Here is a 27,311-nt window from a genome sequence, read left to right as displayed (position 1 = left end):
CATCATTTTCCCAAAAATCTTGGGCCAAAAAAGGGCACACAAAAAGTGTATGCGAAGCCTAAAGGTTTTTCAGCAGCTTTTAAATTAGGGTAATTAGTTGCTTAGCAACAGTCACTGTCAGAGGCAACCAATGCTGGATCTCCATGCAAGATAAGTGTGGTCAACTGTACCTCTAGTGTCACCATAAGGGAGAGGTAACCACAGGTAATTAGAAGTTCCCTTCCAGAAATTCAAATCACCCCCTCTTGCCAATCTGATCAGTAATGGTAAAGTAATACAGAACTACTATTTCAGAAATTTTCCAATGTTCTTGAACTAGTTTCCTAACTTCACGTACCCTCTCTATATTTTACAGCAAAGTCAGATTAAGGGTGTGTTCACATCATCGTAACCCATCCTTTCATGGGTTCATTTAGACCTATTTGTCGGCGGAACCCATAAGTGGAAAGCCAAAGGGAAACCATAGCCTCCGTTTGCATTACCATTGATTTCAATGGCAATGCTCCCGTTGCAATTGGCTTCCGTTTGTTTTAGCGGACGCAATAGCGTAGTCTACGTCACTATATTTTCAGCTAAAAAAAAAACAGAAACCTTACGGAACAGAAACAAACGGAAACCAATTGCAACGGAAGCATTACAATTGAAATCAATGGTAATGCAAACGGAAGCTATAGTTTGCGTTTGGCTTTCCGTTCATGGGTTCCTCAGACGGAAAGGTCTAAATGAACCCATGAATGTAAGGCAGACGCTAATGTGAAAAGGCCCTTAGTGATCTGTACACATACCACCACCATTAAAGGGTTATTCCCACGTGAAGCCTTTTTTTTTCATCAATATGAAACATACTGGCAATTATGAGTTTAATGATGTCAATACTTTGTTTGTGTTCATTTTCTAACATACATTTTTATAAACGTTTTAATGCAGCTACTGCCTGTTCTATTTTCTAAATGGGGGTGTGAGAAGCTTGATGTCAAGTCTCTCTGCTGTCTTCGTACGAACACTCGACGCTGCTAGATACTGTAGTACTAGCAGCATTAGGAGTAAAGGTGGCTGAACGTTAGTCTCAACTAGGCGAAGCGTGGTTGAGACGATCCCACCTCGTATTCCCTGCAATTACCAGTTTACACACATCATTACAAACAAAATCTCCCTCACTCTCCTCGCGTCAACCCCCCCCCCCCACCAGTACCTATCACACGCGCTCACGACGAGACGGCCGGGAGCGAACGCGTATGCGGCACAACGGTCCAACCTCTCCAAGGAATGGAGAGGAAATCATTGCGCAAGCGAGGACGCCGCTAAAGGAAATCAGCATTACCTGGATACCCTAGGCAACGAGCAATATACAAAAGAGGTGATGTCATGGAGATGGAGCCTTGATATCTCCAAACTACAGCTTTTCAAAAATATAAAGCGATTTACAAAAGTGCGTAACTTTTACTTGGAGCTTTTTAGGTTTACTTATCAAGATGGGAATACCCCTTTAAGGCTTATAAATACATTTACATTCTGCAGCAGCTCAAAAAAACAAAAAAGTGTGATACGGTAATGATGCAAAATCAGTTTATTTCATGAAAATAAATACAGAAACATAACTACTTTAAACAGAAGGGAAACATCAATTTCAACTTTTTTCTTTTACAAACCATATAAAAATACAGATTTACAGTACTCAATTACAAACCAACCCTTCCTTGTGAAATAATAAAGAGACCTAAAATGCATATTAAATTACATTTTGGGACTACAATATTTCACTAAGATATTAAATACACACATCTAAATATTAAAGAAAGCTGGAGTCATTAATGTCAAATCCAGAAATGATCTAATTTTGCTCCTTCAATAGGATATTCATATATGATTCAAGGCGCAAATTCAATCCGGGCTTAGTGAAATCTAAGCAAACAAAATAAAAAAAAACTGTACATTGCAGCACACACAAAGTAATTCAGCTTGACATCCAAGACAGGGAACCATTCTAAAAAGAACACAAGTTTACATATTGCGTTGGCGATTTAAAAGCAGCAGTACAAGTATATTTCTGCTGCTGAACGGTAACAAAGTTAATTAAAAAATATGGTAAATGTTTAAAACCGGAATATGGCAGGGATGCACGTTTGCTCCATAAATCATTTACTACCCAGCTTGTTATAAAAGATATTTATCATAATCTTAGGGAGACACAATGACATTTATTGACCAAATTCAGTAAAAACCATGAAAGTCAAAACAGAAAATGTACAAATGAGTGTGTAGCACATTGTGAATGTTACATAGCAGCATACTAGAATCACACACCATAGAAGACATCCACATTTTACTTAGTCTGTGCTTCACCAACAAGTTGAATACAGATATTTCCGGCGTCTGTCTGAACAACAAGGCGGCCTTCGAATCGGCCAGCGGCCAAAGGTTTGAATTTCACTGGCAGGTTGATATAGTGGTGGGCTCTATAAAAATGAATGAATTAGTTAAATGCAATATACAGTTTTAACAGTAATACAGTGGATATAAAAAGTCTACACACCCCTGTTAAAATGCCAGGTTTTTGTCATGTTACAAAATCAGTCCAAGACGAACCATTTCAGAGCTTTTCCACCTTTAATGTCACCTATAATCTGTACAATTGTAAGACAATGATTTCAAGCCCATCACCCTTTTAACCCCTTTAGGACACAGCCTGTTTTGGCTTTGTGGACACAGATGATTTTTTCAAATCTGACATGTGTCACTTTATGTGGTAATAACTCCGGAATGCTTTTGCCTATCCAAGCGATTCTGTGACTGTTTTCTCGTGACATATTGTACTTTATGTTAGTGAAAAAATTTGGTCGATAAATTCAATATTTGTGAAAAACGTCAAATTTTAGCAAAAAATTTTCTAAATTTAAATGTGTTTGCTTGTAAAACAGATAGTAATACCACACAAAATAGTTACTAGTTAACATCCCCAATATGTCTACTTTATGTTTGCATAATTTTTTTCACATACTTTTATTTTTCTAGGACGTTACAAGGCTTAGAACTTTAGTAGCAATTTCTCATATTTTCAAGAAAATTTCAATAGGCCATTTTTTCAGGGACCAGTTCAGTTCTGAAGTGGTTTTGAGGGCCTTTTATATTAGAAAGTCCCCATAAATCACCCCATTTTGAAAACTGCACCCCTCAAGGTATTTAAAACCACATTCAGAAAGTATTTTAACACTTTAGGAGTTTCACAGGAATTAAGGCAAAGTAGAGGTGAAATTTACAAATTTCCTTTTTTTTGCCGAAAATTCATTTGTAATAAAAAAAAAAAATCTGTAACACAGAAGGTTTTACCAGAGAAATACAACTCAATATTTATTGCCCAGATTCTGAAGATTTTAGAAATATCCAACATGTGGCCCTAGTGTGCTAATGGACTGAAGCACAGGCCTCAGAAGCCATTTGGATTTTGGAGCGCAGATTTTGCTGGATTGGTTTTCAGTGCCATGTCGCGTTTGCAACACCCTGGAGGGACCAAAACAGTGGAAACCCCCCAAAAGTGACCTCATTTTGGAAGCTACACCCCTCAAGGAATTTTTGTAGGGGTATAGTGAGCATTTTGACCCCACAGGTTTTTTGTAGAATTTCGTGGAATTAGGCCGTGAAAATTATTATCAACATTTTTGTCCACTAAAACGTTGAATTTGTAAAGCAATCCTTCCCAAGTGCGGCAATACCGCATATGTGGTCATAATTATTAGAAATGAACTAACCCTTTGCAGGACTGATCCTTTTTGCTTTTTCATTTTTCACTCCCCGCCTTCCAAGAGCCATAACTTTTTTATTTTTCCGTCAGAGCGGTGTGAGGGCTTATTTTTTGCGGGAGGAGTTGTACTTTCTATTGAGACCATTTAAAATACCATATAACATACTGGGAAACTGAACAAAAATTAATTGCGGGCTGAAATTGTAAAAAACAGATTTCTCCATTGTTTTTGGGGTTTTGCTTTTACGTCTTTCACCGTGCGGTAAAAACGACAACTTAGTTAGTAATTCTGCATCTCAATAAGATTACGGTGATACCAAATTTATATAGGTTTTTTTGAAAATATATTTTACTACTTTTACAAAGAAAAGACTATTTGTTAAAATAAAAACAATTGTTTTGTATCATCACATTCTGATTGCCAGAACTTTTTTTATTTTTTGGTCGATGGAGCGGTGTGAGGGCTAATTCTTGGCGAGACGAGCTGTAGCTTTTATTGGTACCATTTTATGGTACATACAACTTCCTGATCACTTTTTATGAATTTTTTTTTAGAGCCAAGGTGACCGAAAAACAGCCATTTTGGCGGTTTAAATTTTTTATTTCTTACAGCGATGACCGTGCGCAATAAATTACGTTTTACTTTATTCTGCAGGTCGGAATGATTATGGCGATAACATATGCACAATAGAATTACTTTTCTATAAAATAATTTATTTTCTGTGTCACCATATTCTGAGAGCTATAACTTTATTTTTTAGTCAAAAAAAGCTGTGTGAGGACTTGTTTTTTGCGGGACGGGTTTTAGTTTTTATTGGTACTATTTTGAGGTACATGCGACTTTTTATTCTAAATCTTGGGGTGGTGACCAAAAAATAGCGATGCTGGCATAGTTTTTCATTTATCCTGTTTGTGCTGTTCACAGTGCGGAAAAATAACAGTTTTATCGTTTGGGTCTTACGAACGCGGTGATACCAAATATGTGTACTTTTTTTAACGGTTTCATTTTATCCTATAATAAAAGACTTAGTGTAAAATTAAGTTGTTTCTTTTCCCTCTATTATAAAACATTTTTAGTAACTTTTTCTTTTACATTTTACACGTTCCTTTTTTACCTGAAGCTCTGAGCGCTACCTAGGTAGTGTAACGTATTCCAATTGTCAGTGTGACGTCATAGTCACTCTGACAGTAAGTCTACGAGGACCAGCTAGAGGCTGGTCCTCATGGGCTTCCATACATGGCTGACCCGGAGGTCGTTGCCTGGCCTCCGGATGCCATCTCAAGCATCAGCAACCACCAGAATTGAATGGGGGCTGGCGATGTGGTACAAAACACCCTAAATGTGGTGGGTTAATTGCAGAAATCAGCGGCGATGAGCGGGGACAGCTGACCTCCTGGTTCCCGATGCACACCGTGTCGCAGACAGTGTGCATCGAGAACGACAGTGACTTCCTGTCACTCTGACAGAAAGCCTATCAGGACCAGCCGGAGGTTGGTCCTGATGGGCTTCCGTCCATGGCAGACATGGAGGCCACTGTTTAGCCTCCATTTGCCATGTGAACTATCGGCAAACCCCGCGATTTCAGACCGTGGTCTGCAGATATGCTAGAAACCCCTAAAATGCGGCGATTGCCGCAATTAAGTGGTTAATTGACAAAATCAGCGGCAAAGGACCGCTGGCCGGCAAGAGTGGAGTGTCAGCGACAGCTGACCTCCCGGTTCCTGGTGCACACATTCTCTGACAGTGTGCACCGGAAACAACTCAGTAACTGTACGTCCTCGTGCGGGAAGTAACCTCCCGCGACTATGTAGTTACTGACTCATGCAGGTAGGGGTTAATGTCCCGTTCTGACGGAGCGGGACCCTGACTGACACACGGAAACCATAGGTTTCCGTTTCGATCACCATTGATTTCAATAGTGACGGATCTGCTGCCAATGGTTTCCATTTGTCTCCGTTGTGCAAGGGTTCCGTCGTTTTGACGGAATCAATAGCGTAGTCATTGAAATCAATGGTAATGGAAACGGAAACCTTTGGTTTCCGTTTGTGTCAGTCAGGGTCCCGCTCCGACAGAACGTCAGAACAGGAGCCTGGTACAGATGTGAACGAAGCCTTAAGCAACCAGTCTGCTCTTATAATTAAATCAGCATGACAGAGCAATATCAGCTGCCTTATCCTCATTAATACTTTCTCCTGATCTAACGAGAAGTTCACTATAATGATGTTAGGTCATTTTGTGGCAGGGCTAAAATGCAGTGGAAATGTTTTTTTTTGTGATTAAGGGCCTGTTCACATCAGCGTTGGCTTTCCGTTGAGGGGTTCCGTCAGAGGTTTCCGTCGTGGAACCCCTCAATGGAAAAGCAAACGGAAACCTTAGCTTACGTTTGCATCACCATTGATATCACCTGGATTCCGTTTGACACCATTCCGGCAGGTTTCAGTTTTTTTGACAGAATCAATAGCGGAGCCGACAGAATTAATTTTTAAGACAAGGAATGACTATGCAATTAATCTAATATAGAGCGAATTCAAATTGCCACTATAAAAACTGAAGGAGCAAACTTTGCAAAAAGCTAAATTTGTGTCAGTCTCAACTTTTGGCCAGGACTGTATGTATTGCCCAGTTGAAAAAAATAAATAAAAAAAAAGGAGTATAAGAGTGTGTGATTAGCTTTATGTGAGCACTTGTAACACTAGGCAGCCAGCCCGTCCCTGAACTGGTAGGAGTACTAGTGGTTACATTTATTATGTGTTGGTGTTTCCCAAATTGCAGCTTGTCGGCATCTTGCTAGTACATTGGCAGATGATTGAAACAGTATTTAAATGCTATGGACCCCTTTAAATAAAAATAAAAAATTGCAGAATTTTTTAATAAAATCCTATTAAAAAATAATTTTTTTTTACAGTTTTTGCTCCAGAGCCTGCATGTATTACAATACATAGCAGGAAGCGGAATCCCGTTCATAGTAAAATCCGACAGACGGCAGTCTGCTGGGCTTAATTTTCAGCGGCTCCTGTGATGTCCTGAATGCGGATCTAAGCTGAAGTATGATCAAATCAATTACATATAAAGCTACCCAAATTCTAAAAGAGGCCAGAAATTAACATCTTCAGTATTACCAGAGAAGATTTATTACACGTGACAGCAACTTGGGATTTAGAATTTTTTGGCTTTGTTTTATTACTTCTATTCCAGCTTTAGTAAATGGACACTATGACAGTATTTAGAAAAACAATCACACCCAACCCACTTCATTAGCAACATTCCCAAGATTGAGACAATATTATTTTTATCAAAAAACGAAAATTGTGAATATAATAATCATTTACTCCAAAACACAAAGCTGTTAAAGAGCCTCAGCATTTTGAAATAAAACATGCCAACAAGCAGCACCATTTACATACATTATCAGGGGGATCGGTCATGTTCGGCTAACATCATAAAAAATTGTATTTCTTTCCACCGTGACAACAGGAGCCTCCACTTCAGATACAGGTAAAAGTGCTCAGAACCCACAAGCACCATGTATGCAAAAAGACCAACAACTTGTAGGTAGATCATATTTTGTCGTTTTTTTTATTTCCATGGAGCTTTTGAACATGATAATGTGTAGTAAAGCAGATTGCTGACGCTGCCATACATTACATAAGACTAATAATAAATTACATAAGAAGTCAGCTATTTGCATACAGTAAGTTTAAATCACTGGACCCTTTTCCCTCATCAGGGGCAGAAGCTCCAGAGTCAAAGCAGGGGTCACCTCTTTTTTTAAGAAAAGGTCACTGCAACGTCTGATCAAACTTCTCATTCACACATTGCAGATTTGATCAGTATTTTGATGCTAAAATCAGGAATCAAGGAAGAAAAGAAGCATAAATCTTTCCACTACATTTGCAGAGCATGGGATTCACTTCTAGTTTTGGCTTTACAATATTAATGTAAAACACTGACAAAACGTGCATTGTGTGAATGAGGTCTAACAATAACATTTGTTAGTGTCACACTTAAAGTAAGAACAAACTCACTTACCTAAGGGAATACTTTGAATGCTTCATGTGAAACGGCTCTTTTGGACTTACAAATCTTAACTGGAAGTTAATACAAGATTATTTTCTTTTAAACACATGCCCATGCAGATTATTTTTCTCAGCAAAACATTTCATGCAGATTTCATGCAGAAAGAAATATCTTAACCATTCCCTACTTTCAGACAACTGTAAAAAATGTTGAATTGTACATATTTTAATGAAACTCAATGTGTATTCCTGCTTCGGAGACAAACTTCTGATAAAAATGATGGGCCGAGCTGTGAGCCTGAAATAAGTGTGTTGGTGTGTACATGATTTAGTAACAGATTTTTTTTTTTGGGGGGTGGATTAAAACCGTAATTGGACTATTGTTCTTTCGGTTTTGTTTTTACAGTGATCACCGCTAACCAGTTTGCAGGTTAGTAAGATTTAGGTGATAACAAAATGTAGTGTTTTTTCGATTTTACTACTTTTGCAGAATAAAACACTTTCTTTAAAAATAGTTTCTTTGTGACGCCGCATTCCAAGAACCATAATTTTTTTTTGAAATTGACGGAGCTTCATGAAGACTTGTTTTTTTTGCAAGACGAGCTGTAAGTTTCATTGATACCATTTTGGGGTACAAATGGATTATTCATTAACTTTTATGCCATTTTTTTGGGAGGGGGTGATAAAAAAAACAATTGCATTTACCATGCGTGATAAATAATGCGTTCATTTTATAGTGAACTTTAATATTTTTTTCCAGAATTTACCATGCGTCATCGCTTTAATAATATATTGCAATACCTTGTGTCTAACCACTTAGAGGTTGCGGTCGCTATTGGCTGCATTATCTGAGGGTTCAAATGGCCAGGATCGGAGGAGAGAATCAACGGACATACACTGAGTATTGGGCGGGCACAGTTCGGTACCTGCACCACCCCAGCGCCGTATTAGCTTCATAGTGCCAGCGCCGTAAATGTATGGTGGACGTCACCAAGGGGTTAAGGAGTGCTCCAGGATGTGATACATTGATGTCCTATTCTCAGAATAGGTCATCTATATTTGATTGGTAGGGGTCAAAACTCCGGTCCACCCGCCAAACATCACAATGAAGGGACCGTGGCTCTACCAATCATTGTTTACACAGGCACAGTGGTTCATCCATACAGGCAGCTGTGCCTAGTATTGCACATCAGTCTCATTCTATCCCTTAAATGGGTTTTACCAGAACGAAAAATGATCACCTATCTACAGGAAAGGTGATATTATTTGATCGCTGAGGGTTTCACCGATCGCCAGAACAGGAGTTCCGAAGCCCCTATTCCTTCTCGCTGCTCGACCACAGTGAGGAGGACACTGAATGAAGTGGCGGTCGAGCATATGCGCTGCCGCTTTATTCAAAGTCGCTGGGCTGTTTCAGTCACTCACATAGACATTGAATAAAGTGGCAGCGCGTAGGCTTGACTGCCGCCCCATTCAATGTCCTCCACACTGTGGTCGAGTAGCGTGAAAGAACAGTGGCTTCGGCACTCCTGTTCTCGCATCTGTAGAGTCCCCAGAGATGGAGCGCCCGCCTCTGTATCCACGCGTCTCTTTACTGGAGGTGCAGTGAAGATGGAACGTGGGTTCTGGACCCCCGTTCTTGCGATGGGTGAGTCCCCCAGCAATAATACAATTATCACCTATCATGTAGATTCGGGGACAACCCCTTTAATGTGGCAATCAGCAGTCACCTTCACAGAGAAAACAGAATTGGCCATCAATGTTTACATCCAAGATGGCGCCTTTAGGACTAGGCTCACATTTAATGAATTCTAGCCACTGCAGTGCTTTAGTGCAGCAGCCAGTAGAGAACAGGACTGGCATGTTATGCTACATTTGGTGAACGGGAGGCCTGTCCAAAAAAAAACAAAACGAATAAATCTAGCAGGCATAAGGGCCGGTTCACATCAGCGTTCGCTTTCCGTTTCAGGGTTCCGTCGTGGAACCCCGCAACGGAAACAGCTTCCGTTTACATCACCATTGATCTCAATGGTGATGCAAACACTGCTAATGGTTTCCGTTTGTCACCGTTCCGGCAGGTTTCCGTTTGGACTTTCCGTTGCGGGGTTCCACGATGGAAACCTCCGACGCAACCCCTGAACGGAAAGCGAACAGTGATGTGAACAGGCCCTAACTCTTGTCTGTTTTGCAGTGCTTTTGAGAAGTAGAACCTAAACAAAGAAAAAAAGCATAAATAAAAGGCTTCTAATTTTTTCTTTTTTATTTCTTCCAAACCCAGCATTTTTTTTTTTTTTACCAAGGATTCTTGTATGTTAATCCTGCCTAAACAATGATGTCACCTATCACAGACAGACCAATTAACTGCTAGCAAACAAATATTTCTTTATACCCTAATAAAATAGTAGTCACTAAATAACCAAGGTGACTGTAAATAAATGACAAGGTATGGGTCAGGCTAGGTTCAAACCACATTTGACATGTATGGCAGGTAAATCTACCAACTAACATGCCCATAGACTCAGTCAAGCAGATTCCAAAAGTGTCATTTGACATACATCAGGATACTGTTTGTTTCAACTACATTGAAAGAACTTTAGTCTTAAAGTCCTTTTACACGGGCACATATTTTGCCGTTAAATGAGCGCCAATTGACAACAGCGTGTCGATCGACGCTCGTTAGCTCTATTTACACGGAGCAATAAATCGCAGGTAGGGCAGAAACAATTGTTAATGATCGTTCTTCCACATGCATTTTTCATCTTGACAGCAGCACATGCCCTGTTTACATGGGGAGATGTGCTGCCAACAAGCGCCCATTTTTGTGGCCGCATAAAAGATCCGCTCGTTCACTTAATCACTATCCTGTGTAAAAGGGCCTTTAGTAATTATTAGGCTGAACCGTTTTAAAAATTAACTATTTCACTAGCCAATCAAATGCAAAAAGAACAAAATTATTTTTGAGAAAAATTGTGATAATCATTTCATAAAGAATCAAGCAGACGAAAATAGTAAAACCAGTAAGCTTTAGGTGCGGGAGTAAAGCACATACTTTATAAAAGTATGTTTTACATCATTTTGGTTTAGTCAGACCTAATAGAAGGACTAAAATACTTACCAAATATGTTGAAAAAGAGTTGTTTCTTAAATTTACTTTCAATGTGCTCGATTGACCAACAAGTGTAGATGGAAAGGTATACAACTCCTCTGAGGCAAACACTCTCCGAACTGCTTCATCTTGACTAGCACATAAAACAAAGAGTATAAAATATGCAATACTTGGTGTATAAATATAATCCAAATTGCTGCTTTTAACCAGCAAGTGAATACTAAAGTTGTACTTTCAGAAGGCTAACATGCAGATTTTTACATACACCGGCTTTAGAGTAGATGCCTCAGAGCCAGATCTTTTCCTTGGTTTCACATGAACTTCTGTCTTCACAAAAGCTTCAGCTGAACTTGTCAACTCGCTTTCATCTTTGACACCCTATAGGGGTGAGGAAAAAATAAAAATAAATACAAACGAGCATTCACAGAATAATATTTGTAGATAGAAGTGCAAGGTACAAATAAGTTAGCAATAACTTAGTGAAAAATCCACCTTAAAAAGAAATTGACATGCTGGACAACATATAGAAATATTACCTACTTCTAAATTTTGTATGAAACGTACACAGCTCACCAGTAGCCAAAGTTTGTTAGTTATGTATTATTTACGAACAGAGATCCCTTATTTTTCTGTTGAAGGCTATGCATACCTTTGACACGTTTTTGTGCATCAGTGTGATTAGTGCAACTTCCTAAATACATTTTATTAAAAATTATTTTAACTTTTTGAGACACAAATGCTTTGTGTACAGAGCAGCTGTATCGTTTGCTAAGACCTGAATCCATCAGGTCCGCAGGACTGACTGGTTCAGTGACAGCGGGTCCTGCGTGACTGACTGGTTCAGTGACAGCGGGTCCTGCGTGTCTAACATGCAGGAGCGAGCTGTTAACAATCACATCTAAGTTCATAACTTAGATGTGATAGATTACAGGTGGTAACATGTCCTGATTTAACATGTCCTTTTTAACTTTTTGGGTAAAAATTCTCTTAAAAGATAAACACTGGCATAAAAAAACATCATAGTATTTATGTACAAATGCTGTTGTTGCTTACTTCTCCACAGAGTTGGAACCTCACTTTATGCTTCAAATACGGCTCTGAAACTGGATGACATTCAAGGTCCCATGACTGAGTATAATCACCCTTGTTTCTTGGGAAAAAAGTAACATGCACCTAAAGTTAAAAAAAAAAACAAACAGATTTTAACCCTTAGAAGAGCAATGCCATGGTATATATTTTATCTTTTTTAACAGAAGGTAGGTAAGATTAAGCGAAATACTTTTAGTTTCTCATGAGCAGTAAGAATTCCAGACACACGTGAGCATCTAAAAGCTGCATACGTCGCACGATATACATCTCCACTTTGGTCAACAGCCTGGAGAAAAACAAACCGACACATAATACAATCAATTAAACCAAAACGAACGTTACAGTTATTCTTTAGGCCAGGGCTCCACAGCCTTATATTGCCCACACGGTGTTGTGAGCCACGTTTGTCAGCACCTAGAGAAGGCGCTGTAATGTGATCTCTGTGATAATAGCCGATAAATCAAGCACTGTTGGATTTTTGCGATTGAAATATCGCGGAAACATGAAATTGCATGTACATATGCAATGTCGTGCATTCATATAAGATAACTTAGAATGTGATTTATTGCAAATGTAAACAATGCTGTGAAGCCCTAGCCTTAGAGGTAATGTGTACATTTTTCTAGAAAAAAGAAGAAACAAAAACATACCTTAACATAAGGAGGTGCAAAGGAGGAAAGAAGCCATTTAAGGTCGTGATCACTTGGATTTTCAATGTCCAAAAAAGTCTCTAATAAGTTAGGAGGGGGGAAAAAAAAAAAAACAACAAATGAAAGGAACTGTGTGGAGACTACAAATAGTTTATAGAACAAAGAATAATTTGTGCAGTTAGCATTGATGTTCCCTGCATTGATTGAGTTAATCTGTTCATGTGTGTGTTGGATTGTATTCAAATATCGTGTTTTTTGTTTTTTTAAGCACGGAATGTGACTTTCCAGTCTACAACAATGTTTAGGTAGGTAACAAAACCGAAAAAGCAACATGAATCAATATGCCCCAAAAAAAGGAAATACGAAATAAGATATATATAGACTTCAATGGGTTGATGCAAGGGTGTTAAACCCAAACAGCATCGCTACTAAATATATAAACTTTATTTTGTGTCATTGTGCACGTGCATATGCTTGATTCATGTAACTAAGCTAATTACACTATAATACTCTTACACATTTTCCACAATATTCCTAGTGGGGCATCCACACATATTTCATGTACTATTTGTACATATTTGGGTAAATCCCCAGCTGAGCGTCCGTGTTTTTACTGTTGGTTTATGGATTCTTTTACCATTGTGTGATTTATTGTATGTTAATAAAGTATTTTTTGTATTTTCATTACTTCCTTGTTTCTCAGCATTCATTTCTTCTTTGTCGGTCATAAATGTTTAGGTAGGTGGTGTGTCAAATCAACATCTACATGAATGTTAAACTCATTATTTTTCAGAAGAGCATCACACTGCCTCCTCCAGATTGCCTGCTTCCTCGTGCCATATCTTCCCTAGGTTAGTGACACACCCACCCGTCTATCGACAGCGTAAAAGAAAACGTGATTCATCAGACCAGGCTACCTTCTACCATTACTCCATGCTCCAGTTTTGATGCTCGCGTTCCCAATGTAGGCGCTTTCAGCGACAGTGGTCAGCATGGGCACTAACTAGTCTGCAGTTGTAGCAAGCTGTGATTCACTGTGTGTTCGGACACCTTTCTATTTCAGCCAGCATTAACTTTTTCAGCAATTTGTGCTACAGTAGCTTTTCTGTGGGCTAGCTAGCATTCACACCCCTCAGGCGCATTATTGAGCCCTGGGTGCCCAATAACCCTGTTGAAGGTTCACCAGTTGTCCTTTTTTGGGCCACTTTTAATAGATACGAACCACTGTGTACTGGGAACACCCCATAAGACCTGTCGTTTTGGGAGTGCTCCACTGTGTACTAGGGGGAACACCCCATAAGACCTGTCGTTTTGGGAGTGCTCATCTAGCCATTAAAATTTGGCCCTTGTCAAAGTCATTCAGATTCTTATGCGTGCCCATTTTTCCTGCTTCCAACACATCAACTTCAAGAACTGACTGTTCACTTGCTGCCTAATACATCACAGGCCTTGACAGGTGTCATTGTAACGCATTAAATAAACAATGGTTCGATCTCTTATCTTGACTTTTTCAATGAGTTTTCAATGGCTTTTGTTGTGTGATATTACGCTGCAGCAAGTTATCAGAATCAAGTTAATGATGGCTACATCTGTATTATTCACTTCACCTGTCAGTGATTTAAAAGTTATGGCTGAACAGTGTAAAGTGAATAGGAAATGATAATTACGGTGGTGTGAAGAGTTCGCTCTCCCCCTTTATAGAAAAATAAAACAAATGTTTACCAGAACTTCCACCTGCAACGGATCTAGGAAACACTATAGTTCGATTCTTTATTTCGACTTTAGAGGAGGGTGATTTAGAGAGCGGTCTCGCTACATGAATTGGTGCTTCCAGGTGAGAGGAGAACACAGACGATGGCTTTGGTACTCCGTCATTTGCAGAAACCACCAACGAACATTCACCACTTATCTGAACTTTAACAATCTATTGAAGAATAAAAAGAATAAGAGAACAATGAGACGGATGGTACACAACCCCCCCCCCCCCCACACATCTCTTAAATTCAAAACCTCAAAGACAGCGAGGGAATAAACAAATTCTATATAGTAAGAAAGCAAAACTTCAATTAGTTCTTCAAAATAGAGAGTAATTTTTCAATAGTACCAACAATCTCCACATATTATAAACAAAATACCTTTTGCCCAATATCACAATGTACATAGATCTGGCCATTCCATGGAAGTATGGTCTGCTTTGTGGACATCAAAGGATTTGGACTCACAAGAATAATTGTATGGCCACTGGAAAATAATTAAAATATATATAAAACATTCGTATAATCTTATGATGAATTAAAACTGGAACGTCTCTCAACGCCAGATAATAGGTGGGAAATTACAAGTGGAGCTACACTTTAAGAACGTGACTTACTGAGACTCAACAGTTCCATGTTGTGGTGTGATAGTAAGACAATGAGCAGGCCAAGACAGGTCAAATTGCAATGATTTTGGGGAATTGTTCACAATTTGGATATGGCCTGTTGCTGCCAAACCACCTAAAAAAAAGAGAAGTAGTTTTAATTTACTAAAAATAAGAAAATTATTGATGCTTTAGGATTTGACATGTTTTATATTCACCAATAGTCCAAGCAACAAACATAGATGAGGCAATGTTTAGAACCTTTAGACCCAAACAAAATAAAATTTGTTTTATCTTGCATCAATGGGACCGAATATATTCCAGATTATCAGATACGATATATTATAGGACAGTCACAGCAAAGAAACGGATTTAAGGGTTGAGACTCTACAGGAAGAATATCTAAGAGAAATTATTAACACAAAACTTTCCTAATTGATTTTGTATCCGCTCAGCCTTCTGCTTCTGATCTTGTGAAATTTCACATTATATTGCAGTTGTGTCTTGTAGAGGAGTCTGGCTTATAAGACTATACTTATTAACTGTATTCGGTATTGTTTTTTTCAAAGCAGGTTTCTCAAAAACAAAGAACAACCTATGACTGCCTGATCGTGGACAAAATTACTTCTATATTAACACTATTTAATTCTCTTACTTTAGGGTGCACAATCAGATTTTTATTTTGCCAAACTAATTTTAATGCCAAATTTCAGAAATATCGTTTTACGACATATAAGCATAAGATTCCTATTATATATTTTTTTTATATATACAGTGCATTTGCATTTTTTATTAAATAAACCTGATTACACAAATTAAGTGGTTTTAGTAATAACATAATATTAGTTCAGAGAACTTTGCTTTCTACGTCACATACACGTTGTATAAGAATGTCACTACAGGAAAAATAAGCTATTGTTTAAAGATGCTACACACATACATTAGAGTGCGGACAGCAGTAATCACAATAGACAATAATGAATATACCGCAACTGGAGTAGACTCCCACCTAAACCATTCATAAAATCAACAAACAAATACATTGAGAAAAACATACCAAGAGTGGGAGCTCTCAACACTAGGAATTCTGGCTGGACAGTCCATGGATGTTGTTCAGGAATGGAATTTTGTGACAAAACATTAGTATTTGGTAAAAGAGGTCCATGTGGGCCTTTGACCGGTAACACATCCAGTGACGTACTGCTAAGGTTTCTCTCTGCATTTCCCAAAGGGCTATATTCATGAAACAAAAGCAATAGCGTCTGTGTCAGTTTGTGTCTATTCAGGGTCCCGTTCTGACAGAAAGCTCTGACTGATCGTCAGAACGGGACCCCAACGCCAATATGAACAGAGCCTAAAATACATACATAAAAACTTATTTTCTGATAAAAAAAAAAAAACACTTTCAATAATATTTATAGAATTTAGAATAAAAAATATAATATGAGAGGATTGTCATTCTGAAAAAATAGAATAAAGAAGCAGATGATGCAATAATTGTAGAACTTCAAAGAGATGGCATCATTAACCCCGTCATGACTGCCGTACGGCTATATACGTTCCAACTGCTGATGCCCCATGCAGTGGTCACGTATATAGACCTGGACGGCCTGAAACGGGGCTTAATAAGTGAAGTGCTGCTTCAGTGTGAGCAGCGCTGCATTCATGTCGGCCGGGGCTTAGGTGGTGCGTCTCTGTAAGTTACAGCATAGCAGGCGTAGTCTCGCGAGATTACGCTGTAAGCTGTCATTCACAGCGAGATCTCGCTGTGCTGTAACTCACAGAGAAGCTACAGAAGTGGTCAGGAGAATGAATACACATCACGTCCTGGCTGGAGGTAATGTCTATTCATTGTCATGACATGAGTAGCGTTATAGTGTGTTTATGTGACTGCAAATAGTGATATAGCTACATCGCTATTTGCAGTGTAAATAAATGGAGAGAAGTGTATGACGCTGATTGGTCACTTATTGGTCAGCCTCATACACTCCTCTGTACAACGCCCACTTGGTCATATAGCAAAACACGCCCAGTTGTCCATTGAGAAACTCATTATCATAAAGCTATTATAGGTCATAACTCCGTCAAAAATGATCGTTTTTCTAAATAAAAATCACTGCTGTAATCTACATTACAGCGCCGATCACACCATGTACAATATAGGCCACTTATAATGTGGTAATAGAGCCTCTTTAAGGTTGGTAAACTTGGGTTATTAAAAGTTATATGATGCATTACCTGGCCAAATTAATATTTAAGCAGGGCTGCAAAGATCCACAATTATTTACTTCTACAGCACTTCCAAAAACAGAAAGTGTAACCTTGTGCATAGTCCCATAGAAAAGCTGAACGTCATTTGGTCTCTGTGGCAAATCAAGCACTGAAGAAAAAGAAAAAAAACAGAAGACTCAAAATCTGCTTTAATGTATTTAACCGGTAAAAATATTTTTAAACTGATAATACAGCATTACTCACCCCAAAAATGAATCAATACTTTGGAGATCAAATTTAAATGGTTGTCTCAAAAGAGACATTGATGGCAATGTCCGATCGGCAGTGGTCCAACCTCTGTTGGATTTGCATGGCTTTCTCTAGGCGGCTGCATGGTTGGGTCATGCGGGATCAGAAAGGTCGGACACCTGACGATCCGACATTGATGGCATATCCTAGCAACAATGTATAGAGGATATACGGCATTCGAGTAAAACGCCACTCCGTAATAATATTAATTACGTACTAGGAAAAAAACGAATCATTGTCTCCCCTGAGATAATCCGCTTATGGTTTACCAAGAGTCAATTCATGTATCAAGCCATTGTGTAGGCCATAATGCACAAGCAATGGTGATTACATATAGTAGACATATGGGAAATGTGAACTAGTAACTATTTTGGGTGGTATAACCATCGGTCTTACAGGCAGATACATTTAAAAATCAGAAAAATTAAATTTTTTCCAAATTTTCTCTACATTTTGCTATTTTTCACAAATAAACACTGAATATATCGACTAAATATTACCACTAACAAAGCCCAATGTCTCACGAGAAAACAGTTTCCGAATCGCTTGGATAGGTATAAGCATTACGAATTATTTACCACAAAGTGAAATATGTCAGATTAAGGCCAAAACTAGGCTGCGTTAAGGGGTTAATTCAGAGCAATGATTTGTATAATACTAAGTCGCATATTAAAATAGCTTAAAACAAAAAACAAACAGCAACTAGCACATGGACAATTATACAGACAGTTTTATATACCTTCAGACACTAGTTGTTCACCGCGAAACTCTTCATCAAATCTTATATTTTTTAACTTGGTATTCTCAGCAATGGTTTTAAGTGCAGATTCAGGCTTGTATTGCAATGCTCTGTAATGAAACATATACTGGGTGTTAAGAGGGCGGTACCATTACTGCATTACCATTGGTACCAGTTTAGCAATTGTTGAACTTCTTAATTACTAAAGAAGATCATGCAGTAAAGTTAAAATACATAATGAAATGAGGCAAATTATCAAAAACAAAACGACAAAAAAAAAAGCCCAGTGGTGAATTATCAGAACATCTGGTAGTGTAAAAATCTGAAAGTGGAATTATAAAAGGACACGTTCAATGATGGGGTAAACTGGATCAAAATATCAAAAGTCCAACAGCCTAGAAAAACACAATTCTGCTCCTCCATGCCTCTAAAAATCCAACATCTACTGAATGCATTAGTGTTTCAGAGAAGTACAAAAGGTTATTAAAAAGAATATTCTAAACATACAGAATGTACCACATTGTTTTTGGATCATCGTTTTTGAATTATTGCTAAAAAGAATTCATGATGTTCTGTGAGTAAAAAATATCAAACGGTCCTAGACACAGTACTACTAGAAAGGAATCCCTCTTGAGTTTTGAGAACCCCATGGCAAATCAGCAGCTAAAACCCCCGGTCATCAGCAAGGAAACCTGCAGGTCGGGACACACCTCAAATGAAGAGGCCACCATATAATACATGGCTGAACCAAGTATTCCAGACAACCCCTTTAATAAGTTGCCCATTATAGGCTATGTACACTTTTGCAACTTTTTTTTATTATTATTATTAAATCAATGTTTAAGTGTTTATCAATTATTTTTTTTACTTCTAGATTTTGCTTTGTTTTCCGATAAAGCTTCTATGTATCCTCTATACAAAGATTTATTGTTCGCAAATCATCATAAAACAATACAGCTTCTATGTATAGAGGATACATAGAAGCTTTATCGCAAAAACTAAGAAACTTTAAAATAAAAAAAAATCTTAAAGAGGCTCTGTCACCAGATTTTGCAACCCCTATCTCCTATTGCAGCAGATAGGCGCTGCAATGTAGATTACAGTAACGTTTTTATTTTTAAAAAACGAGCATTTTTGGCCAAGTTATGACCATTTTTGTATTTATGCAAATGAGGCTTGCTAAAGTCCAATTGGGCGTGTTTAAAGTAAAAGTCCAACTGGGCGTGTATTATGTGCGTACATCGGGGCGTTTTTACTACTTTTACTAGCTGGGCGTTCTGACGAGAAGTATCATCCACTTCTCTTCAGAACGCCCAGCTTCTGGCAGTGCAGACACAGCGTGTTCTCGAGAGATCACGCTGTGTCGTCACTCACTTCCTGCCCCAGGTCCTGCATCGTGTCGGACGAGCGAGGACACATCAGCACCAGAGGCTACAGTTGATTCTGCAGCAGCATCAGCGTTTGCAGGTAAGTCGATGTAGCTACTTACCTGCAAACGCTGATGCTGCTGCAGAATCAACTGTAGCCTCTGGTGCCGATGTGGCCGACACAATGCAGGACCTGGGGCAGGAAGTGAGTGACGTCACATCGTGATCTCTCGAGAACACGCTGTGCGTCTGCACTGCCAGAAGCTGGGCGTTGTGAAGAGAAGAAGTGGATGATACTTCTCGTCAGAACGCCCAGCTAGTAAAAGAAGTAAACACACCCCGATGTAACACACATAATACACGCCCAGTTGTACTTTTACTGTAAACACGCCCAGTTGTACTTTTGCAAGCCTCATTTGCATAAATACAAAAATGGTCATAACTTGGCCAAAAATGCTCGTTTTTTTAAAATAAAAACGTTACTGTAATCTACATTGCAGCGCCGATCTGCTGCAATAGCAGATAGCGGTTGCAAAATCTGGTGACAGAGCCTCTTTAAGCACCTAAAACATAGATTTTAAGAAAAAAACATAAGCTTGCAAAAGTGTACATAGCCTCAAAGTTTATTTTAGGTTGTATGAGGGGCATAACTATAAGGGGGTTCTCAGAGGTTGCCACAAGAGAACACCAATAGTATTTATGGGAAGTGATGGTTGGACCGGTACTGTAACAGTTTTTGTATTGGGGCTCAGAAGCTTCAAGTTATACTTCTGTTTTTAATACTACACAAACCACACATATAAATCACAGTACCTGCGAAACTGCTGCCTGGAAACTTCATCACCACAGAAAAAACAGACTGTGCATAACAGTGATGTGCTAGATTGGAGACCCTCCTCTAATTCTGGCCCATTGTAGGATATAGTAACAATCTATGGTGAAAAATAAAAATGCATCTGACAAAGGTCTCACGAGTACCAAAAATGAAACAGACACACATAATACATATCTAGGTAGACATACATACACATCTATCTTTTTGAGAATGGTGACAATGAAGGAGAAAAATTACCAGCTCTTTATAACACCAGTTATTTTATTGTTTCTGCTATAAAATGAGCAGAAGGACCACTCTTATCCATCATTCTTTTGATCATGGTATGTACTTTTCAAGAGTTACTGGGCAAGAGAAAATTTTTCAGCTTTTTGCCCAGTGTAGACGCACCTACCCTACCCCCAAAGTATCACATACATGCTCAGGTCACAGGAAGTGGTTGTCACGGCCCTCCCTGGAACCTGTATAGGAAATGACTCACTGTGCATGCAACCTTAAGAAGAACATTCAAATCTAAAAGTTAACTGTGGGCTACATCAGAGGGAGAAGAAAAAAAAATTACATCTCCACACCAATTTATAGATTTCACATAGTGCAAAATAAAATAAAACGTCAATAGGAAAAATACCTAGCCCAAAACGAACCTACCTCTTGGGTGCCTTCTTTTAACACAAACTTTTCAGGAGTGACTGAACAAAAGCTGGAATCCATTAGGAGACCTTTTTGTACATTTGCAAAACATACAGCTTTAACATAAGCGGTTCTGGAACCAGTGTTCTTGATTGAGACATTTCCCCGGCTCACTCGATCAGACATCACTCCACTTAGCGTTATCATATAGCTGTCTGAAAGCTTTTTAACACCTTCGAGTATAACATTACTTGTCCCACCATAACCAGACAGAGGTATCTGAGGGAAGAGGAAGATAAACGTTACAATAAAAATGTTATACGGTTTTAGAACAAATGGAAGCCGAAACACTTTAAAAAAGAAAAGATAAAGTCATCAGACCAAAACTCACCGTAAACTTAATTCCTGGCTGTGAAGATTTGATCCCAGATTGCTTAATCTCCAGCTTAGCCAACATACAACCTACACGTGTAGGGGAAAACATCAGCTGAACACAAGAATCTTCTTTTGGTCGAATTGTAAGTTCACGATTGTTGGTCAAACGTTCTTCTGGACCAAATGAGCTTTGCAACTGTAGAATACAATAAGATTATGAACACATTTCCCTATACTGCACAAGCATGGCTTTTCAGTGCATTTAAAACAGATTTTTTTTTTCTTTAAGTGCCAGTCCAAGGAACTATTTAACAAAATTGACTAAGGCTTAGTTCACATACTGGGTCTAAAAAATGTTCTATGATAGAAAGGCCAGTGTTGCCTATAGCAACCAATCAAATTTAATTTTCCCCAGAGTTTGAAAATCCAAGTAGTGATCTGACAGTTTTTTTTTTAGAAGTCATGTTTGTGTTTACCAAGTAGCCAGTCTTTAAGCACGGCATGCCCTACATTTTGGGCATTTTCTGTCTTGTTGTAGAGAAGGTGCCACATCTGGTCAGAAGAGTGGGAGGTCCAGTTGCCTAGGCAACTACATAATGCCATAAAGAGCTTTGCAAAAGGGTCTTCACGCGCCATTCAGGTACCCCAACACTTTTAAACTTCTGGTAGGAGACGCTGTAGACAACGTTATTGGAGGTGCCCTTTAAATTTGTCTCATGAAGAGGATTTGGAGCTCTGTGTCAGAAAAACCAAGCTCCGACTGCTATAAAGATATTCTGAACTTCATTAGATTAAAAGAAACCTAACAAAATGGTATTCAAGAGTGAACATTCCCTTTAAGTCAAGGGGTACCAGCAGGCTCAGCTTCTCATGCCTAACCAGAGAAAGTTTAAACAGGATTATTAGATCTGCTTTCGATAAAGGAGTGAAAACACAGGATTAAACAACAAAACTGAGGTGTTGTGACCACGGAGTCTAGTAAGGGAGGCCTGAAAGTATGCTCCTGTCAGTTTTACATCCATTTATAGGCACTCTAGTGTTCAGTTTGAAAGCAAAATGTATTTGGAAGTCAGCAGTGGGTTGGTGGGGCTAGCTGAAGACCACCAATACATGCTGCAGGAGATGGTGTTTGTTTTACTGATAATTAAAAAGCAAGTGATCCAGCGCTCAAATCAGGGTCTCTATTACTACTTTATTCCGTCCTCCGGGCGACAGTATAGCCTTTGGATATAAACAATTAATTTTCAAAATTACGGACAGTATGCAGAGATCTTAAAAATGGTAAATTGAAACAGAATATAAAAGAAAGCTGCAGTAATTTTCATTAAATTCATCATAATGTTTAAGCTTAATTTACAGAAAATCCATGAATGGCATTAGGTGTTCACGCTAAGAGGCTTTTATTTTTTTGTTCTTTCTAGAAAGTGGAGAGATTAACCAATTTTTTTTATATAAAACCGTGGACCTTAAATTACCTGAAAGCAGTCTTGATCTTGACCTCTTATTAAGAGGCGCAGATGCTGGCTTGAATTTGTTGAAGTGTTTCTCAGTGTTAACTTCTGCTGTCTGAGAGACAAAAATCATTGGTTTTGCGAGACACATACCCACATTTGGGAAGCCAAAGTTATTATAGCCACTGTAAGATCAATTTAAAAGGTCAACCATAAAGGCTATGTACGCCTTTGAAAACGTTTTTTTTTTAAATGTGTATCAAAGTGTTTGGTACTACTTTCTAAGTACTAATTATTTTTACTTTTTGAGATACAGCTGCTTTATATCCCGTATACAGAGCAGCTGTATCTAGCACGGAGACCTGAATCCGTCAAGTCAGCGGGACTGACTGGTTCAGTGACAGCGGGTCCTGCGTAACCCGTTATCGATCACATCTACGTTATGAACTTAGATGTGATCAGCAACAGCCGGATCCTGTGTGTCAGAGACACGCAGGACCCGCTGTCACTAAACCAGACAGTGTCGCTGACCTGACAGATATAGGTTTCAGCGATAGATACAAGATACAAAGCAGCCGTATATCCAAAAAGTAAAAATTATTTTTAATAAAAAATAAAAAGTTGCACCAAAACACACTTATTAAAAAAAAAAACTACACGTTTTTAAAAGTTGTACAAAGCCTTTATACATCAGTGGGCTTCATGCACATAACAACCAAAGAGATTGCCTCATATTTTAAAATAAAATCTAAGAAGTTGAAATCTGATTGGTTGTTATGGGCAACAATAACTTTCTTAGAGCATTGTACCTGTAGTTGGACCCATAACAGCTTAATGCGGCTCATATTATAAAATTAAATAGACAATGCCTGTCACATCAACCTTCACAAACAAACATAAAACGGGTTGTCTGGTTTAGATCCCAATTATTATTCTATTCTAAATATAAATTAATACAAAAAAAAATTAATAAGTGGCCAACCCCTTTAATTCCCCCTGTAAAGGTGCTGAAGTTAAATTGAACATTTACTGCCAGGTTCCCCCACAAATTACAGCGGATTACTGGGGATAATCAGCTGATCATAGTGTCGCCATGCTTGTCCAAAGTGGGCAATCCCTTTAAGGAGATCAAGAGAATAGCTAACAAAAAGTATTCGACGTAAGACAACGGTTTTCAGCACAAGAAGAGACTGACTGAGCAGGCAATGTGGATGTAATGGATACGTAACAGGAAAAAGGAAGGAAAGTACAGGATTGATTGCAAAGAAAACTTACACTGCTCTTCCAAGTGCAACGCCTCCCCAGGACATGAACTGCTTATTGGAAAGAATAGGAGGTACATCAGAATTGTTTAGTGGAGTTTGCTTTGCTGAATTCTTGGTTACTGGTAATTCACTTTCCCCCATCAATGTGACTTCATATTGGGGACCTGAAGGCTGCACAATTATTTTCAAAGTACTGTGGAAAGAAAGAGCAAGAAACTGAAACACCGAATCTCTTATGTAATCTCAAACACTACTCATTGTAAACCTCTGAAATACCTCTGTTTAGCTTTAGAACATTGAGGAGAGAATTTCACAGCAACTATTTGCTCTTCTTCAGGGCCAAGAAATAATTCTTCTGGGTCCACAGTAAAACAGTTATCTCCATTTGTACACTGTGAGGAAGGAAACAAACCTATAAAACGAGACCACAACATCTGGTAATTCTTGTTGCCACAGTTAAAGGGAAAACCCCAGGACAGCCACAAGTTCATGGGTAATGCTCGGTCATCTGTGTCACGGTTTCCTTCATTTGTTAGGTTTCCCTACATTGGTTGAGAAGTTTTTTCCCCTGAGGGTGGTGAGGAGTACCTTCCCTGTTCTGAGAGCTTCAAGGATACAACTATTAAATAATCATGCTGGGAAAAAAACCACAACTCATCCACCTTAAGCTATTTTTTATTTCACCTGCACACAATTTAGAAGAAAATGGGGGAAATGCATAAATACTGGCACACCGTTTGAGTGATGTAGTATCTCAGACAAGTCTTCAGAAGCCAACATGTTGTCTGTTTCAGCAAATACTTCCATTCCCCCCCATAAAAGAATTCTGGAGCACTTTTCCGAGAAGCCTACATTGTGTCATTCCTTCTGGAAATGTATGAATAAATTGACAACTAGGGGCCACCATTTCCCTGGTCAATGGAGCGTACACTGGCAGCGTCCAATCAGGGCTGAAAATGTCTGAGTATGTAGGAACACACCTTATTGACAAGGGGAATGGCAACACCCAGTAGTCAATTTATTCATACGTTTCTAGGAAGAATAAATAGAGGAATGACATAATGGAGAGTTCTAAGGAAAGGCGCTCCAGAATTGTTATTTTATAGGGGAATTCAAGTACAGTATTTACTAAGACAGACATGTCATGATAGCGGATAGGTTCTCTATAAAAAAAAAAATTTTTTTATAAAAACCTGCAGTGGAGTTAAATTGCAGCATTTTTTAATGAACTAAAATTTGCTCAATCTCTGATGAAGAATTTTAACTGCTGAGTCTAGTTTACTCCCAGCGAACAGAGAAACAATGCAAGATAAACAAAATCTTTTGATCACCTTCTAGGAATGTTTTGAGAAGAACAGAACTGCGGACTGTGTCTTGAGTTTAAAAGACATAACACTTCTAAGCAAAAATACAATAGGGTTTAGGATTTGAAGTTTTGTGAATTAAAATGTGCACAAAAAAGTAGTCTTAAACGTGTTTTACGACAAAACTATGTACCGTATTTTCAGACTATAAGACGCACCTGACTAGAAAACGCACCCAGGTTTTAGAGAACAGAAAATAGGAAACATTTTTTTTTATATTTTACAAAGAAAAAACTATTGGTTAAAAAAAAATGTTCTGTTTCACCAACCTTCTGTGAGCCATAACTTTTATATTTTTTTTAATCGATTGAGCGGTATGAGGGCTTATTTCTTGGGGGAAGAGCTGTAGTTTTTATTGGCACTGTACGGTTTTTTAACCACTTTGTATTTTTTTTTTTTTAGCGTTAAGGTAACCAAGAAAAAAACGATTCTGGTGTTTTACATTTTTTATTTTACGCTGCTCACCATGCGAGTTAAATAATGGTATATTGTACTAGTTCAGACTTTTACGGATGCAGCAATACCAATTTTTTATTTTTATTTTGTACATTGTGCTTGGGGGAAAATGGGCAAAGGTTTTTTTCTTACTTTTAATATTTTTTTTACAATTTTTTTTTAGCTCCTTCGTTAGATCGCTGGTACAATACACTGCAACACAAATGTTTTGCAGTATATGGTAATTTTTACAGGAATATGCTAAAGCTCTGCCGGAAGCATGGTTTACAGAGGCAAACAGCAGGCAGACCTAGGGGTCTTCATTATGCCCCCAGGCGGCCATGACCAGCATTGGCGCCCCCGATCGTTTGGGGGAGGGTGTTCGGCTGTCTGCGGGGGCCGTCACCTCCTAACAGTTTTAATATCGCTGTTGCTATTGACCGCAGGGTTTTAAACTAGTCAAAGGGGTTTTCCCATAAGGGACATTTATGACATATTCACAGGATGTTATAAATGTCAGATAGATGCGGGTCCCACCTCTGGGACTCACACCTATCTCTAGAACGGTGCCCCCTAAAACCCATTCTAGCTTTTTGTGCTCACGCTGACTCCCAGCCACTTACTGATTACATGGACGGGAAATACGGATACAGCGTAACTCGCTGAGCCACACTGTTTCCGTAACTCCCATAGTGGTGAACAGCAGTTACAGAAGCGGCATAGCATGCGAGTTACGCTGTTTCCGTAACTACTATTCAGTTCTATGGGAGTTAAGGAAACAGCGTAGCTCAGCGAGTTAGGCTGTTTCTGTAACTCCCGACCATGTAATCAGTAAGTGGCCGGGAGGCAGCGCGAGTACAAAAAGCTAAAACTGGGTTACGGGGCTCAGTTCTAGAGATAAGTATGGGGCCCAGTTCTAGACATAGGTGTGGGTCCCAGAGGTGGGAACCACATCTGTCTGACATTTATGACATATCCTGTGGATAGGTCATAAATGTCCCTCATGGGAAAACCCCTTTAAGTAGTTTAACTGCCAGGAACAGAGCGATCGCTGTTTCTGGCCGTTCGAGTAGCAGGTCAGCTGTAAAAGACAGCTGACACTCGCAGTGTATCAAGCGGGCACCGCATGTGAGCCAGCACCAAACATCACCCCCTCACTCCATGACGTGCCGGCACATCATGGGTCGGGAAGGGGTTGAGGAAGCGGTCAGGTGCAGCCCGGCCCCTTGACTGCCGACTATGAAGGTATGTTCACACACTTAGAAAAAAAGTCTGAAAATACGGAGCTGTTTTCAAGGGAAAACCGCTCCAGATTTTCAGCGTTTTTTGGGCTGTTTTTCTATAGTCAATAAAGAACGGCTCAAGAAGTC

At 38.9% G+C, this 27,311-nt stretch overlaps 1 protein-coding gene across 5 annotated transcripts in view; it reads right to left on the bottom strand.

The window, feature by feature from the left end:
- Positions 1 to 1,606: 1,606 nt before the first annotated feature.
- The window catches only part of CEP192 (centrosomal protein 192), a 223,014-nt gene continuing 197,309 nt past the window's right edge, over positions 1,607 to 27,311 (bottom strand). For all 5 annotated transcript variants that reach the window (XM_075826454.1, XM_075826456.1, XM_075826457.1 and 2 more), the window contains 19 exons: positions 24,419 to 24,534; positions 24,153 to 24,335; positions 22,902 to 22,992; positions 21,443 to 21,622; positions 21,070 to 21,330; positions 20,400 to 20,518; positions 18,220 to 18,329; positions 17,199 to 17,340; positions 16,018 to 16,193; positions 14,973 to 15,096; positions 14,737 to 14,842; positions 14,324 to 14,525; positions 12,602 to 12,681; positions 12,142 to 12,237; positions 11,916 to 12,035; positions 11,128 to 11,240; positions 10,872 to 10,995; positions 7,770 to 7,828; positions 1,607 to 2,456 (listed from right to left, as the gene is read on the bottom strand). In XM_075826454.1, coding sequence (XP_075682569.1) covers positions 2,324 to 2,456; positions 7,770 to 7,828; positions 10,872 to 10,995; positions 11,128 to 11,240; positions 11,916 to 12,035; positions 12,142 to 12,237; positions 12,602 to 12,681; positions 14,324 to 14,525; positions 14,737 to 14,842; positions 14,973 to 15,096; positions 16,018 to 16,193; positions 17,199 to 17,340; positions 18,220 to 18,329; positions 20,400 to 20,518; positions 21,070 to 21,330; positions 21,443 to 21,622; positions 22,902 to 22,992; positions 24,153 to 24,335; positions 24,419 to 24,534 — 2,535 coding nt within the window. In that variant the 3' untranslated portion in view covers positions 1,607 to 2,323. The remainder of the gene's footprint in view (positions 2,457 to 7,769; positions 7,829 to 10,871; positions 10,996 to 11,127; positions 11,241 to 11,915; positions 12,036 to 12,141; positions 12,238 to 12,601; positions 12,682 to 14,323; positions 14,526 to 14,736; positions 14,843 to 14,972; positions 15,097 to 16,017; positions 16,194 to 17,198; positions 17,341 to 18,219; positions 18,330 to 20,399; positions 20,519 to 21,069; positions 21,331 to 21,442; positions 21,623 to 22,901; positions 22,993 to 24,152; positions 24,336 to 24,418; positions 24,535 to 27,311) is intronic.

Source organism: Rhinoderma darwinii, chromosome 5 (assembly GCF_050947455.1).
Source record: "Rhinoderma darwinii isolate aRhiDar2 chromosome 5, aRhiDar2.hap1, whole genome shotgun sequence".
Lineage (NCBI taxonomy): Eukaryota > Metazoa > Chordata > Amphibia > Anura > Rhinodermatidae > Rhinoderma > Rhinoderma darwinii.
Note: the sequence above shows the minus strand (reverse complement) of the source record. Positions and strands in the feature narration are given on the sequence as shown.